This window comes from Salvelinus sp. IW2-2015, unplaced genomic scaffold, assembly GCF_002910315.2.
Source record: "Salvelinus sp. IW2-2015 unplaced genomic scaffold, ASM291031v2 Un_scaffold4646, whole genome shotgun sequence".
In the NCBI taxonomy this organism is placed as follows: domain Eukaryota; kingdom Metazoa; phylum Chordata; class Actinopteri; order Salmoniformes; family Salmonidae; genus Salvelinus; species Salvelinus sp. IW2-2015.
The window spans coordinates 13,891-29,604 of NW_019945915.1; the positions used below are offsets into that span (position 1 = coordinate 13,891).

Genomic DNA, 15,714 nt, shown 5'->3' on the forward strand with positions numbered 1-15,714 from the left:
ACGTGGCTGGGGTCTTTCAGCATGACAATGATCCCAAACACACCGCCGGCAACGAAGGAGTGGCTTCGTAAGAAGCATTTCAAGGTCCTGGAGTGGCCTACCAGCTTCCAGATCTCAACTCCATAGAAATCTTGGAGGGAGTTGAAAGTCCGTGTGCCCAGCAACAGCCCCAAAACATCACTGCTCTAGAGGAGATTCTGCATGGAGGAATGGGCCAAAATACCAGCAACAGTGTGTGAAAACCTTGTGAAAACTTACAGAAAACGTTTGACCTCTGTCATTGCCAACAAAGGGTTATATAACAAAGTATTGAGATAAACTTGTTATTGACCAAATACTTATTTCCACCATAATTTTGCTAATAAATTCATAAAAAATCCTACAATGTGATTTTCTGGATTTTTTTCTTCTCATTTTGTCTGTCATAGTTGAAGTGTACCTATGATGAAAATTACAGGCCTCTCTCATCTTTTTTAAGTGGGAAAACTTGCACAATTGGTGGCGACTAAATACTTTTTTGCCGCCACCTGTATATAAATATAGAGCTCGCACGTTACATTTTGTTTGTAATCATTCCTTTCTGAGCCCTGTGCTATAGCAGTCTACACTGATGCCATCATGCCATTTCCCATTTGTTGTGCATCTACAGTAATGACATCATGGACTATGTGCTGGTGCGAGTCCCGCCCCCTCTGCCGGGATTGCCCCCGCCCCCGTTTCTCCCTCTACCTCTCCTCCCAGCTCCAATATGGTGTCATCATCGTCTACCACCGCCAGTGTGGGATGCTCCTGGGTAAAAGGAGGGGAAAGGGAGGTGAGTAAGGAAAAGGGAAGGTTGGGAGAGAGGATATTATACATGTAGGGAATATAGAAGGTGTGGAAAGACAGAGTGTGGACAGTATGACCTCGGACCTGTAGGGTGACAGGAGAGTTATGACCTTCGACCTGTAGGGTGACAGAGAGTTATGACCTCGGACCTGTAGGGGGACAGAAGAGTTATGACCTCGGACCGTTAGGGTGACAGAAGAGTTATGACCTCTGACCTGTAGGGTGACAGAAGAGTTATGACCTCGGACCTGTAGTGTGACAGGAGAGTTATGACCTCTGACCTGGTGGGGTGACAGGAGAGTTATGACCTCGGACCTGTAGGGTGACAGGAGAGTTATGACTCTGACCTGTAGGGTGACAGGAGAGTTATGACCTCTGACCTGTAGTTTTGACAGAAGAGTTATGACCTCGGACCTGTAGAGGTGACAGAAGAGTTATGACCTCTGACCTGTAGGGTGACAGAACAGTTTGATCTCTGACCTATTTAGTGTGTGTGTTTCCAGAGGAGATCCAGCACATTCTGGACAGACTAGCCAAGACCAGAACCGCCCAGAAGATCGACGTGGATGAGTCTGATTAGGTGGGTACAACAAAGCCAGTTTCTCAAGTCTCATGTTTCTTCCTGGTGGAGAGAGAGGCGTCTGGCGAGGTGCACTGACACAAATTGGGCTGCCATGAATTAGGATCTCTCGCTCTCTCTTACTTAGACACGCCCTTTCTCTCCCTGACGTGTTGGTCTCTCCTGGAGGAAAGTGAGTGGGCCGCGAACCCCTTCTTTGGAGAAATACATTCTGGGTACACCAATGCCCAGCCCCAACACACTAAATACAAGGTACATCAGACTGTGTCTCAAGTGTTGTGTGTGTGTGTGTGTTGTGTGTGTGGTGTTGTGTGTGTGATGTGTGTGCTGTGTGTGTGTGTTGTGTGTGTGTGATGTGTGTGTGTGTGTGTGTGTGTGTGTGTGTGTGTGGTGGTGTTGTGTTCTATGACACATCTTGTCTTTCTCTAATCTCTTGTTCCTCTTCTTGTCTGTCAGCTGGGTGGAGAGTTTAGGAGAGAAGCCACTCCTGAGCGCCCCCTGCTTCTGAGTCCAGGTACTCCCCCTCAGGACGGTGAGAGAGGAGGGGGGGAGGGGGAGTTTACTACATTAAGGGGAGTGGAGAAAAGGAAGAGTGGTCATGAGTTAAATGGTAATCCATTGTGTTTCCTTTATTGTTGTTTATGGTCTTATCCCTCGTTCATTCCCAGGTATCACAGCGTCTCCAGACTCCATCACTCTGATAGAGACTGAACCCGTCACCATCCCCTCAGCAGAGGTACGCCTGTCAATCAGAACAGCTGTCAATCAAACTAACTTTCCAATTAAACCATCTCTCTCTATTCCTAACTCTCTCGCTGGCAGTTTGAAGGGGCGGAGCTCACTGAGGTCACACATCAAAACATGGGGATGATTGACTTGCTAATGGGCCAATTAGATCACTTCCCGGAGGGTAAGTGACAGGTAAATTATCCTCTGTCCCTGCCCCCTATACACAGGGCAGAGTTAAAAATGAGTATGTGTTTCAGGAGAGATGGAGACAGAGCGAGAGAGGGGCCCAGAGAGAGAAGAGAGGGAGAGAGAAGGAGAATCTGTGGGAGAAAGTGAACAAGAAGTAGAAAGAGAAAGAGCAGAAAAGATAGAGAGGAGGAGAGATCTCATTGGATCCCTTATTGGGTAGGTTAATGTATACTGACACAGACACACACTCACACACACACACACACACACACACACACACTCACACTCACACTCACACACACTCACACTCACACACACACACAGTAACTTTGGTTCCCGCTGTCTCCTCTGTCAGACTGCCGTCTACCACCCTATCCAGCGAGGACCCCACGGTGCTGCCTGGCGAGGAGACAGAGCTGCCCATGGAGATGCCTGCCGCACTGGCAGAGGAGAGGACCCCAGTGTCTGTCCCTCTGCCCCCTTCCACACCCGGTGAACCAGAGGAGCGAGGGATGGCTGGAGAGAGGGAGAGATGGAGAGATAGCCCCACCCTACAGGATGTTACTCCCCCAGTGAAGCAACCTCGTAGGAGGCAGCTGCTCTTCATCGACCAGGAAACACAGATTACCCAGGAGGCACTGCAGCAACAGATAGACAACACTCTCATACAGACCAGGCCCCTGGTACACAGACACACACATACACACACACACACACACACACACACACACACACACACACACACACACACACACACATTTCAACTATACACGCAAAACTGTAATAATTAACAAAGTATTCATAAACAAGTCAATCAGTTAGTGAAAGTGTGAGAGTAAGTAAGATGTGTGTGTTTTCCAGGTTGTAATCAGTGGTCCCTCTAAGCGAACAGTGTCTCCAGCTGATCTCCTTGGTAACCCATGCACCAGTGAGTATCAACACTCATACTCTCTCTTTCTCACTGTTTAACAGCCTTCAATCAACACTGAGATAATGTTAGGTCTCCATTCCTCCTCAGCCCTCCCTCCAGAGCTGCTGTTGCCATGGAAACAGGTGGCGGTCGTCACAGCGCTCACTGGCTCCGCCCTGTTGGTAGGGAGGACAGAGACAGACTCGGAGTCAGAGAGAGAGAGGGATAGAGAGAGAGTGATGGAGGCAGAGGAGGAGGGAGACAGAGAGCAGGATGGAGAGCTCAGCTCAAAAGAGGTGAGGCACGATTAAACAGTTTTTTAGGTGACTACACGTGTGCACCTAATAACTGGACAATGATGATATCAACAATTATCCCTGTGTGTGTGTGTGTGTGTGTGTGTGTGTGTGTGTGTGTGTGTGTGTGTGTGTGTGTGTGTGTGTGTGTGTGTGTGTGTGTGTGTGTGTGTGTGTGTGTGTGTGTGTGTAGGTACCTAGAGAGTTGGCAGAGTCAGGCCTGTCCCAGCATGATGTTTCCAGTAAGATATTACAATACTGTAGTCTAATTCCATAGATCATTCATATAAGGCTGGGGGACATAGGGACATGTGCCTGGTCATCTTGCAGACAGTACACCCTCTCCATCTCACGATAGATGTTAACTCTGTGTGTTCCTCCAGCTCGGTCTCCGCTGTCCCTGGAGGTCTCTGATAGAGACATGTCCCGGGAGAACTCCCCCCTGGACACACCCGAGAGCAGAGGGTGAGGAAAGAGGGAGGAGAAGAGGGGAGGGAGAGAGTTGTATATTGTGTGCAGCTGGTAGTTACATACAGTTGACACCTAATAATGTCATATTGGGTTGTGTTCAGGTCTCCTGTCCCCAGGTCTGTGTCCAAACTGAAGGACATTCCAGAGGAGGGTGAGGGACCGCTTGAGAGAGAGGCAGAGGACATACCCCTGGCTGATTCATCAGCAGAACTACTGGCGTAATAATCTAGCTATTACATCATCAAATTATAGTTATTTTTATTTTGTCTTCCGTTTTTATTTCTTCTTCCGTTTTTATTTCTTCTTCTTCTTGTTTTATTTCTTCTTCTTGTGTTTTATTTCTTCTTCTAAAGAACTCACTCCGCCTCTTTCTGTGTGTTTCTCTAGTGCAGTGACAGAGCCTCTTGAGGATCATGAAGGGCTGCTGTTCCCTCTGCTGCCCCCACTGGCCCAACGCAGTAGAGTCACTCACTCATTCTGGAACCTACTGGGTAAGACAATGCAGATGTGTGCGTGTGTGTGTGTAACAGTCAGGTGTGTGTGTGTTCTCTACAGAGATGGTAACTGCCAGGATACTCTGTGTGTGTGTGTGTAACAGTCAGGTGTGTGTGTGTTCTCTACAGAGATGGTAACTGCCAGGATACTCTGTGTGTGTGTAACAGTCAGGTGTGTGTGTGTTCTCTACAGAGATGGTAACTGCCAGGAGACTCTGTGTGCAGCAGGATGAACCTTATGGTGACATCATCATTTCACCTGGACCCAACTATGAGGAGGGGAATGAGAATGTGTAAAACACACACACACACACACACACTGTTTATTCAAAGATGACTTTCAAATAGATCTCACACACAGATAGTTTGAGTCTGGTAACTAAAAGAGACAACAGTTGACCTGTTCCTCTTTGCTAATCGTATTTTAGGTGCTTCATTTTTGTGTGTTATTTAGCAGACACTCTTATCCAGAGCAGCTTACAGTAGCAAGTGTACACATGTCTTAGTACTTGTCCCCAGTGGGAATCAAACCCACAACCATGGTGTTGCAAATGACATGCTCTACCAACTGAGCCACACAGAACATTTTGTAAAGTTTAAAGTTTTTAAAATTTTAAAGCAGGTTTTGCTTTGTCGTTTTTTATATCAGTAGTCTCTTATTATATTATGTGACTATAGACTGAATTTTATATTCAATATCACATTTCTCTTTTAAGCATTTTAAATGACTTTTCCACCATTTCTATTTCTGCAGTATTTTAGTCTAATCTTAGCCTATGCTGACATATAAAGGGCTCAGTGTGTTTCAGTGGTGGTGTTTTTTTTAACTTGTAACAGCTGTTTGTTTCTGTGAATAAACATGTCAAACTATTTCTCTGTGCTGTGTTTGTGTCTGACAGACCCAAGTCAAAATCTAAAGGGAGTTAAAAGTAGAATTGTATGTACAATGAAATGTACTCATGATTAACCACAGTTGGAAGAAAAACATTTAATTGAATGAGTAATAGCTCATATAGACTATAGCACATGAGTTTTCACCAATCATCTCTTGTACTGTACACTGAGATGGCCTAACAGTAGTTGGACATTAACTCTACACATTTCATGCACTTTAAACGTTGGTACAATGCTGTATTAATAAGGACACGGGACACCACAGTGTTAGCTTCAGGAAGTTATTTAGTAAGACAAAACCAGATACAGTGTACAGAACATCACTGGTACTGCATTACATCATGCTACACCGCCTTTTAGTGATAGCAGAGGAAGAGATAACACACTTTAGAAATATGGTACAAATCTTAAAACATGTCTTTAGTAAGATAAGTACTGTAGTACAGCATGCTACAAACACCCTAAAACCTGTACTTGTCTATTGTGTACATCTGTGTAAATCACTCATAATTAATGGCTATAAATCAAGGGATGCTACAATCAAATATAATATTTTTATAGATGATTTACACTGTTACAAATGTATGGATTACAAAACTTCCCCACAGATTCAGGTGTAATTTTCTTTCATTCACATGACAGGACATAGTCCTCAGAGTAACGTAATGAATACAATAATAAAGAATGTAAAAGTGTTGTATATCATTCTGTTCAGGCTCTGCCAGGCCTGTGGGACTGGTATGTTTCCCAGCCTGAGGTTGCTCTCCTGGGCTGTAGCAGGGGATCTCTGACAAACTGGAGGGTTTCAGCATGTTGAGGACAGAGAGGGAGCTCTTCTCTGTGCCAGTGGAGAGAAGATCAGGATGGACAGAGTGATTATATAGCTGTTAGATTCTGCATGCACACTTATGTGTTGAGAGTTAAGAGAGGAAACTGAACTGTGATATATTGGATAACAATGTTGGATAACTTTTTTTGGAGCTGTGAGAAAACCCACCTTTCTTATACCTGCCATATGATGCATCACTAGTATCACATGATTTTGGAATATAATCAGATGAATTGAGGAGATGACATGAATTGGTGTTGCAATGTTTTTAAAACATTTCAAATGTTCACAGATCCCTTGAGGACTATGGTGTTTTGCCAGGTTACAGGACACTTGTATGGAGTCCACAGCAACCCAACCCCCTGGGTAGAGGGACTCAGTGAATCTGTTATTTAAAGTCCACATACCAGAGGACTCTCCAAACAGCCTACCTGTCCGCTCGGAGGTGTCCACATGGTCCTAAACAACACCAATGCCTCGTTTTTTTATCACATTCCAGCCTCCATCTGGCTTTCGGGGGTCACCTTGTTTTTTAATTTGAAAGATTATACTTTTTTTCAATTGCAGCTGCAGTTTTAAAACAGCCTATCACTCAAACGTCATTGCATTATATCAGTGCACGCGCGAGCACTCTCTCGCAGTCTTGTTCTCTCTCCATCAACTCCATTCAAATTGCATCCAAAATAGATCATCTTGTTCCAGATTGATATATAGCCCTGTATATAGATGTCCTAGCCTACCTCTTTCAGGTAATACATTCAATGCAGTAATAGCCTTATATTTAGCTAATTAAAAATGGGTTATGCATAGTAAGAGTCTAACTTATAGTACAGCCCTTGTCTCTTGCGCAATACGCACACACCTGTGCTCGGCTGGCCTCTCCTTAAAAAACGCTCCTTAGCTCTTCCAATCCCACGCAGGAAAAACTAGACTAAAATACCTTGCTGGGCATTATATGTTTATGATTGCTAAATACAGCAGCCAATAGAACTCATGGATAGTTTGAAAGAAGAGCAAATGGGCGCGATAGCGGTAGGCTATATCAGTTATTTATTCAGACTCATTACCATTCAATCTTCGTGAAGCGAAGTGAAAGCATTCTGCATCTAATTCTAGTCCTATATTATTCAAGGATGTCATTAGAATGATGAAGATAAGGACAACGAAAAGTATTTAATTGAACTGTTGAAAGCGAAGGAAGGAACGAAGCAACAATGGAGAAAGAGGAGGAAGGCTAATAACATTAGGGGAAATATTATGAAAGGTATATATGTGTCAGCCTACTAATTATACAAATAGGCCCTATTATATTTCGAAATGTAAATCAAATTTACTAGCCTATACTTGTAACTTTGTAGGCCGCATGTGCTGCACACGAATCGCATGTTCTCTTCCGCTTTATCGTGGTTTGAACAATGTGCGTAATTCCAGTCCATATAATACAGTACAGTAATACAGTTCACACTAGTTTCATTTATTTACCTAAGAGAGCATATAGCTAGCTACATCTATGGGCTTTTATGTTTGTCTGTCGTGCGTAATGTGCAGTAGCCTATATCATACATGTATTAGATAACAGCAACACTAATCTGGATATGGTTGCTCCTCTGTCAACACAAAACCTGTGGCCAGCATTGAAATCTGTCTGGGTGATCAGGATACGGTTTTTCCTCTGTCTCCCGTCTCCGTTCTGTTCCCCTCAGACGGAGAGGCGTATGTGGGTTGTGTTTGGGTCCAGTGTCAGCTCATAGGCATCTGATGGGGGAGACAGATAGACTAATTACATTACAAATAATTATATGTTTTTAGTGTAATTTTGACAAATATGTTTGATTGATAGTGATCATGAGATCCAATTTACTATTTATGAATGAAATAACTGACAAGGGAGTTCACAGAATACCTCCTTCTAAATGTGATCTCTCTTAACTCACTGTGTGTGTGTTTTTGTGATGGTCAGGTCTATACAACAAACATAATTACACACCTACATTTCTTCAGGACAGATTTGAACCAGTGCTCTGCATTATTGTTCACACTGTAAGAGAAAGAGATTCACAGTGACACAAACAGCATGTGTTTGAAGTTCAGTGTGGAAAATACACACCTTAACAGGAGGGCTATACTGTTCTAGAACTGTCAGGAGCAATCAATGATTTGTACACATACCTTATTTAACTAAAATGCCAATTTTACATCCACACATTGTATTTCTACCTGAGTTTTACATTACAGTCTGGATGCTCCAGTGCAGCAGAGATAATCTTCACTCCTGAGTCTCCTATGTGACTGTAGTCCAGATTTAGCTCTCTCAGGTGTGAGGGGTTTGACCTCGGAGCCGAGGTCAAGGAAGCACAGCCTTCCTCTGTGATTCCACATAATAACAAACTGCAGGAAGAGAACATTCAATGAATGATTTGGACTCACCTAGTGGCATAGTTGCACCCCATGTCAAATATGATCACCGGTATTCAGTTGACAAATTATTTCACAAAGGTATTAAGCCATTATGACAATTAATTCACATGCAAACATACAATGTTTATTAAAAAAATGTGTTATGTCACATAATACTTTACACTCCAATTGTACACACGTAAGAACTTCCAGTTTACAGCGTGGACTCCTCAGTCCAGCAGAGAGCAGCTTCACTCCTGAATCCTGCAGATCATTATCATTCAGGTTCAGCTTTCTCAGTTGAGAGGAGCTGAGAGAAGAGGCCAGTGCTTCACAGCATTTTTTCTGTCAGGTTGCAACCCATCAGTCTGAATAAGAAATGAAGACAAAGACATGGCTTTAATTTGAGTTTTTACAGTATCAAACCATTAGGGCTCCCGAGTGGTGTTAAAGGCACCTTATCTCAGTGCAAGAGGCGTCACTACAGTCCCTGGTTCAAATCCAGACTGAATCACATCTGGCTGTGATTGGGAGTCCCATAGGGTGGTACACAATTGGTCTGGGTTTGCTGGGGTAGGCCATCATTGTAAATAAAATTAGCTACACAAGCTTCTGATTACAAATAATATGCCATTACAGTCATATAGAGTCTACATAGGTGTGTCACAAACTACAGTAATATAGAGTCTACATAGGTGTGTCACAAACTACAGTAATATAGAGTCTACATAGGTGTGTCACAAACTACAAGTGAATATAGAGTCTACATAGGTGTGTCAACAAACTAAGTAATAGAGTCTACATAGGTGTGTCACAAACTAACAGAAATATAGAGTCTACATAGGTGTGTCACAAACTACAGTAATATAGAGTCTATCATAGGTGTGTCACAAACTAAAGTAATATAGAGTCTACATAGGTGTGTCACAAACTACAGTAATATAGAGTCTACATAGGTGTGTCACAAACTACAGTAATTGTATCTCTGTTTTGATCTCCAAGAAAATGATGACAAAAATAATGCTGAAGACTTAAAACTGACAGGTGGAAAGAAATCAACCATGGAGTAATGAAACTGTTAAAAACTTTACTTCAACAGATTATTCAAATCAAATCAAAATCAAATTTTATTGGTCACATACACATGGTTAGTAGATGTTAATGCGAGTGTAGCGAAATGCTTGTGCTTCTAGTTCCGACCATGCAGTAATATCTAACAAGTAATCTAACCTAACAATTTCACAACAACTACCTTTTACACACAAGTGTAAAGGAATGAATAAGAATAAATATATGGATGAGCGATGGCCGAACAGCATAGGCAAGATGCAGTAGATGGTATAGAGTACAGTATATACATATGAGATGAGTAATGTAGGGTATGCAAACATATAAATTGGCATTGTTTAAAGTGACAAGTGATACATTCGAAACTAGTATGGCGATATGAAATAAGACATAACAATGTGAGATTGCTTCTCTTACAGTACATCAATTATTTTTTATAAATACATTTGAGGTTTCACAGTACTTACAGCACTACTCTGGAGGCTTTGACCACTGGCAGCAGCCTCAGCAGGCCCTCTGAACCAGAGTATTTTCTCAGGTCGAAAATATCCAGCATCTCTTCTGAGGTCAGCAACACAAAGACCAGAGCTGACCACTCTGCAGGTGAACGTTTGGCCTTAGAGAAAATTCCCGATCCCAGGTGCCTTTGGATCTCCTCCACTAGAGAATGGTCATTCAGCTCATTCAGACAGTGGAACAGGCTGATGCACTTCTCTGGAGAGGGATTCTCCTTGATGTATTCTACAGTTTCCTTATGGCTCTGTGAGCTGCTTCTTGTCTGTGTTGGTAGACCTCTTAACAGAGTCTGATTGGACTCCAGAGAGAGGCTGAGAAGGAAGCTGAGGAAGAGGTCCAGGTGTCCATTCTCACTCTTCAGAGCCTTATCTACTGCACTCTTATGGAGGATGGTTGCAGAGAATTCATTGGACGTCAGAGGGTCATTGGGTGTGGTTTCCTGTTCTGCCATCAGATTTACATTGTTGTTGTTGAACATGAGAAAGACATACAGACCAGTCAGAAACTCCTGGATGCTCAGAGGCACAAAGCAGTACACCTTTCTCTGGTACAGCCCACACTCCTCTCTGAAGATCTGTGCACACATTCTGAGGTACACTGACGCTTCTCCAACATCGATGCCCTACTCTCTCAGGTCTTCCTCTTAGAAGATCAGGTTGCCCTGTTCCAGCTGTTGAAAGGTTAGCTTCCCCAATTCCAGAATTATCTTTTGATTTAATGGTGGTTCCATCTCTTGTTCTATAGCATACTTCAGATTCATCTGTGTGGTCTGAAACATCAGGAAGTATGTGCACATTTGAGTCAGCGCTTTGGGCATCTCCCACACTGCTTCAACTAAAATATTCTTCAGAACAGAGGATGAAATCCAACAGCACACTTGAATGTGGCACATGATGTAGAGGGTTCTTGATGACTTCATGTGTGTAAGGATTCTTCTGGCCTGGTTTGGATCAGTCATTCTCTTGATGAAGTACTCATCCTTCCGTGAGTCATTGAACCCTCGCACCTCTGTTACCTGGTCAACACACTCTGAAGGAATGCGATTGGCTGGTGCAGGTCGGGAGGTAATCCAGATGCGAGCATAGGGTAGCAGGTTTCCCTGGATGAGGTTTGTAAGACAGCCATCTACTGAGGTTGGCTTTGTAACATCACACCAGGTCTTGCTCTCAAAATCTAGAGGAAGACAGCATTCATCCAAACCATCAAGGACAAATACAACATTGTACTTCTTGAGGTCTGAGATTCCAGATTTGTGATCTCAATTAAAAAAGTGATGAAGTTCCATCTAACTCTTTTCCTCCATCAAATTCAGCTCCTGAAAAGGGAGTAAAAAATGAGCTGGACATCCTGGTTTGCCTGTTCTTCCACCCAGGCAAGAACAAACTTCTGCACAGACACTGTTTTTCCAATGCCAGTGATTCCCTTTGTTAGCATAGTTCGGATATCCTTGTCTTGTCCAGGTAAGGGTTTCAAGATGTCATTACATTCGATTGCCATCTTGTGTGTCTGGTCTCTTGCATGCTATCTCAATCTGTCTCACCTCATGTTCATTGTTGACCTTGCCACTTCCACCCTCTGTGTAGAGCTCGGTACAGATCTTATTGAGAAATGTTGGGTTCCTTCAAACAAATACTCAGACCGCTTCTTCAGATGAGATTTTAGGTTATGTTGGCACAAAGCAAGCTCTCCATAGGGACCTATCAATGCATAAGTATTTCATATTAAAATGTTAACATCATGTAGGAAGTGTGGCCTAATCTACTTATTAGCATATGAATAAGTTAAAGTGACTCGCTTATAAATATGTGAATCATGCTGTCATTCTTTTTTCATGGAGACAAACTTTAATAGTCAATTGGAAGTATTTCCATACCTTGGTTAACAGTTGTGGAGAAGAATCTGGGGCAAATATATGCTTTGAAAACTGTGGGGAAGCAGCTTCAAGGGTTGAAACATTTCTAGACCATTCAAATAAACTGGAAATCTCTGATGACATCCAACAACTCTTTGCAAACTGCAGAATACACAGATGAAGCTTCCTACAACTCTTGATTTCTAATATGCTGGTATTTCTCAGTGAATGCGAGAGTGTAGGAATTCTCTCAACTCTGTGTCGATATAAAATCAATATTAAAATAGATAGCTCTTACTTTTTTCCAGTGTGTCTGCAAGTTCTTTCTGGTTCATACTCTTCAGGACATGAATTGTGAGCTTCAGAGCCCCTTTGCTGGCATTGCTCTCCTGCTCCTAATCTTCAGCATCCATCACTTCCTCATCCTCCCACTGACCCTGGGTAATCTGGACACACAATTATTCTATACTTCTTCAGATGAGACTTTAGATATGAGAGGGACTTGTCTTCAAACAACTGAGGAAGATAAAGATCAAATCAGAGGAGAGCATTTGAATTGTTGTTGAATTTCAATAAATAATATGTGACTATAAAACACACCTTGGCTATGGATGCCAGGTCTGTTTGATGACTGTTAGTCTCAGACTCTGATCCCTCCTGTTGGAATGTACAGACAAAACACAAGGTTACAGACACTACAGGTAACTATATACACACCTCTTTATAGCACTCACATAGGTGAACACAATCATTTATATACTCACAACAGTACCCTTAGCTATGAACACCATTAAAAGGTACACTATGTTTTTGTTGTCATTTGAGTCTTTGTAATAAAACAACGTATAGCTTCAAACTATGTTAACAGCAATCATGTTGATCTCGTGATCTGTCAGTCCTTCCATCCATAGCTCCATCTGCAAATTTGAGAGTGCTTACATTTCTGAAACAGCCAACAGCCCCAACACCTGGTTTGCTGTAAACATGAGTGAATGGGCAGTTGGTTTTAAAGATAACCCCATATAGAAACACCACAAAAGTTTCCTGTTTACACTCTGTATCCTATTATTCATTAGATTAGACTAAAGAGGGCATCTATACTTCTAAAGTTCCTTTCACAAAGTCATACAGTAAAGCTTGTCCAAAATACCTTAATACAACCTGAGCCACTCACTTCTGTTCAGTAGGAAAGACTCTCTCACTGAAGTTTAATGGAATTATTATTGACTGGTCACTCTCCATGGACACACAGCTGGGAACAGGTGAGTCTGCTCTCTCCTGCTGGTCCCTATTCAAATAATTACAGCTTACTAAATACCAGAGTTTACATTCTGTATTTGAGTTTGAAAGAGATTTGCGTCAGTTCAAATCTGGCATCAGGACAAAATGTGCTTCATAGTCACCGAATATATTTTAAGTATTTTAATTAAACTCAAACGATAAATGGTAAATGCAATTTTCGTATATACGGGTTCGCTGTATCACCGCGCAGGATGAACAGAGAACTGTGGAATGTACTCACATAGTAGTTTTTATACTATGACAATTTTATTCTCAACGTGTCCAGTTGGCCTATCACAGTAGAGGCTGGGCTTGGTTTAGACTTTGCCCCCCTTTGCTGGCCCTTTGTCCAAGCCCCTTGGCRCGTTCCTTTGTCCACATCTGGCTGCTGGGTAGAGCACCTCCGTCCTGTGTCCCCCATGATTCTTTACTCAAACAATTCCTAATATGGTACTGAACTGTCTCTTCACCATCCTGGTTGGCCCAGAGTGATGCACCCCTCCCCTCTCCAGACTGTCCACAGCTTTTATGGCCTGTGGTGGTCAGTCCTTACACACCTACACACACACCCCCCCCCCCTCTGTATTGTGTGTGTGTGTAACAAACCAACATTCATTTTCAACCTATATGCTACCCGGCTATAGTGCATAAACATAAATCCTAACAATTTCCCCCATTTTACACCCTCATGGGGTGTAACCAACTTATATATCCATATACTGGGTTGCCGTTGAACCCAGGAACTTGAAACCTTCAACCAGGAGGATATTATTATTAATTTTTTTATTATTATTATTTATTTATTTTAATAAAATGTATAATTTTTATGCAAAACAATATATAAAAAAAAAAACATCAGCGGGGTTTTTAGATTCCCCCGTTTGACACCCCCCAGGGTGTCATCACAACAACATGATTACATACAGAATATAAAAAACATCAGTGGGGTTTTTAGATTCCCCCTTTTGACACCCCCAAGGGTGTCATCACAACAACATGAGTACACACAGAATATATATTAAAAAAATTAAACCCTCTGGTCTCTCCCTCTATACATCTTGTACCAGGTGGGCTCCTTGCCACCCGGGAACTTCAAACCTTCACAACAGGGAGGACAAACGTAATGACCTGGATAAAAAGTAGAGGAGTTTTTACCATGTCAAACCCATTCCTCCCTTTGTAAGACCCTGGCACTGGTATTTCCAGGAAAGTCTCTCCTCAGGAGGCACCATGGGGTGTCAAGGCATATGGAGGTAATTACAGTTGCAGTTACCGGGTATAGGGCGAGGAATTGACTATGGGCCGCTTGCCAGAGGCGGATTGTATCAGTAATGTGACCAATTAATGGCACTTGGCCAGTAGATGGCCTAAATCAAAACTAGAGAGTAGCCGAGATGTTGGTGGATGTGTTGGCCTAACAGAACGTTTAACTCCTATCCTTAAAGGAGATTGGCAAGGCACGTGTGCACCTGACTAGTATGAGTTCCACGCTAACTATGCATGATTTAGCCGCTGAGCAGCTACTAGGTTCCACTCAGGAGGGATCCCAGGAGCAGAGTGAAGGGAGGCATATGGCGTAACGCACCCTGGACTGAAGGTACTGTAACATCCATACCAAACCTCCTGGGAGTCCCCATGAGGGGTTTCCACACTGAGTTCCAGGCACGAGCCAGGAATGATGGTTATGGCATTGTTGCCACTGTTATTTGTTCAGTCATAATTGATGCAAAGCAGACCTCATGGATTAACTATATCTATTCATAACCAGCAACGTTTTGTTAACTACACCCGAACCCGCACGAACAGGCATGTGCTGACAACTACAGGCGGACTTCCAGGACAGCTAGGCAGAATAGGCTGCCTTGATATGATACCTGGCCTAGATCAGGGGGTGTATGTAAAATGTTGGAGAAAAATGTTGCACCGTTTATCCCTAACGAATACCAGTCCGGATGGGAGCATTTCAAAAGCTGGCTGAGCGGGTTGGAAAGTTATTGTGGAGATAGAAGGTTTTGCAGGTGTGGAGGAGAGTGGACGGTCTCCCTGGTGCTGGTGGTTGTTTGGTAAGTACACTGCATTGATGGTTACTGGATTTCTCGTCTGGACTGCAGTGCAGTTAGTCGTGTATCTTATGTTATGTGTTGTGCTGCTGCTCTCTTACCTTGTCTAAAGAAATGTTACAGATGTAGCGAAGGATGCTGGTACTGATGCCTTTGCTGCTCCGGATGGAGATGCTGATAACTGAGTCAAACTACAGGAGAAAGATGTGTTCTGACTGAGCGGAGGACCTTGTTCTTGCTGTGGGCGGGAAGGTGTCGCAGTAATACGAGAATAAAAATAAACAAATGAAAAGGTAATAAAAGCAAACCAATATACACGG

General features: G+C 42.8%; 1 protein-coding gene and 1 pseudogene across 3 annotated transcripts; one reads left to right on the forward strand and one right to left on the reverse strand.

Moving 5' to 3' along the window:
- The first annotated feature begins 659 nt into the window (after positions 1 to 659).
- On the forward strand, positions 660 to 5,318 carry LOC112077521 (meiotic recombination protein REC8 homolog; annotated as a pseudogene).
- A 349-nt stretch (positions 5,319 to 5,667) lies between these two features.
- On the reverse strand, positions 5,668 to 14,470 carry LOC112077520 (NLR family CARD domain-containing protein 3-like). Of its 3 annotated transcripts, XM_070441730.1 has the most exons (8): positions 12,654 to 14,470; positions 12,352 to 12,569; positions 10,153 to 11,898; positions 8,817 to 8,985; positions 8,438 to 8,608; positions 8,208 to 8,258; positions 7,883 to 7,975; positions 5,668 to 6,296 (listed from the first exon to the last, which is right to left on the reverse strand). In XM_070441730.1, the coding sequence occupies exons 3-4, from the start codon at positions 10,785 to 10,787 to the stop codon at positions 8,949 to 8,951; spliced, it is 672 nt and encodes a 223-aa protein (XP_070297831.1). In that variant the 5' UTR covers positions 10,788 to 11,898; positions 12,352 to 12,569; positions 12,654 to 14,470; the 3' UTR covers positions 5,668 to 6,296; positions 7,883 to 7,975; positions 8,208 to 8,258; positions 8,438 to 8,608; positions 8,817 to 8,948. The 3 variants fall into 3 exon arrangements, 2 of the variants coding, with proteins under 2 accessions (XP_070297831.1, XP_070297830.1); XM_070441729.1 differs by having other exon boundaries at positions 5,668 to 7,975; XR_002895429.2 differs by lacking the exon at positions 10,153 to 11,898 and having other exon boundaries at positions 5,668 to 7,975.
- Positions 14,471 to 15,714: the final 1,244 nt, after the last annotated feature.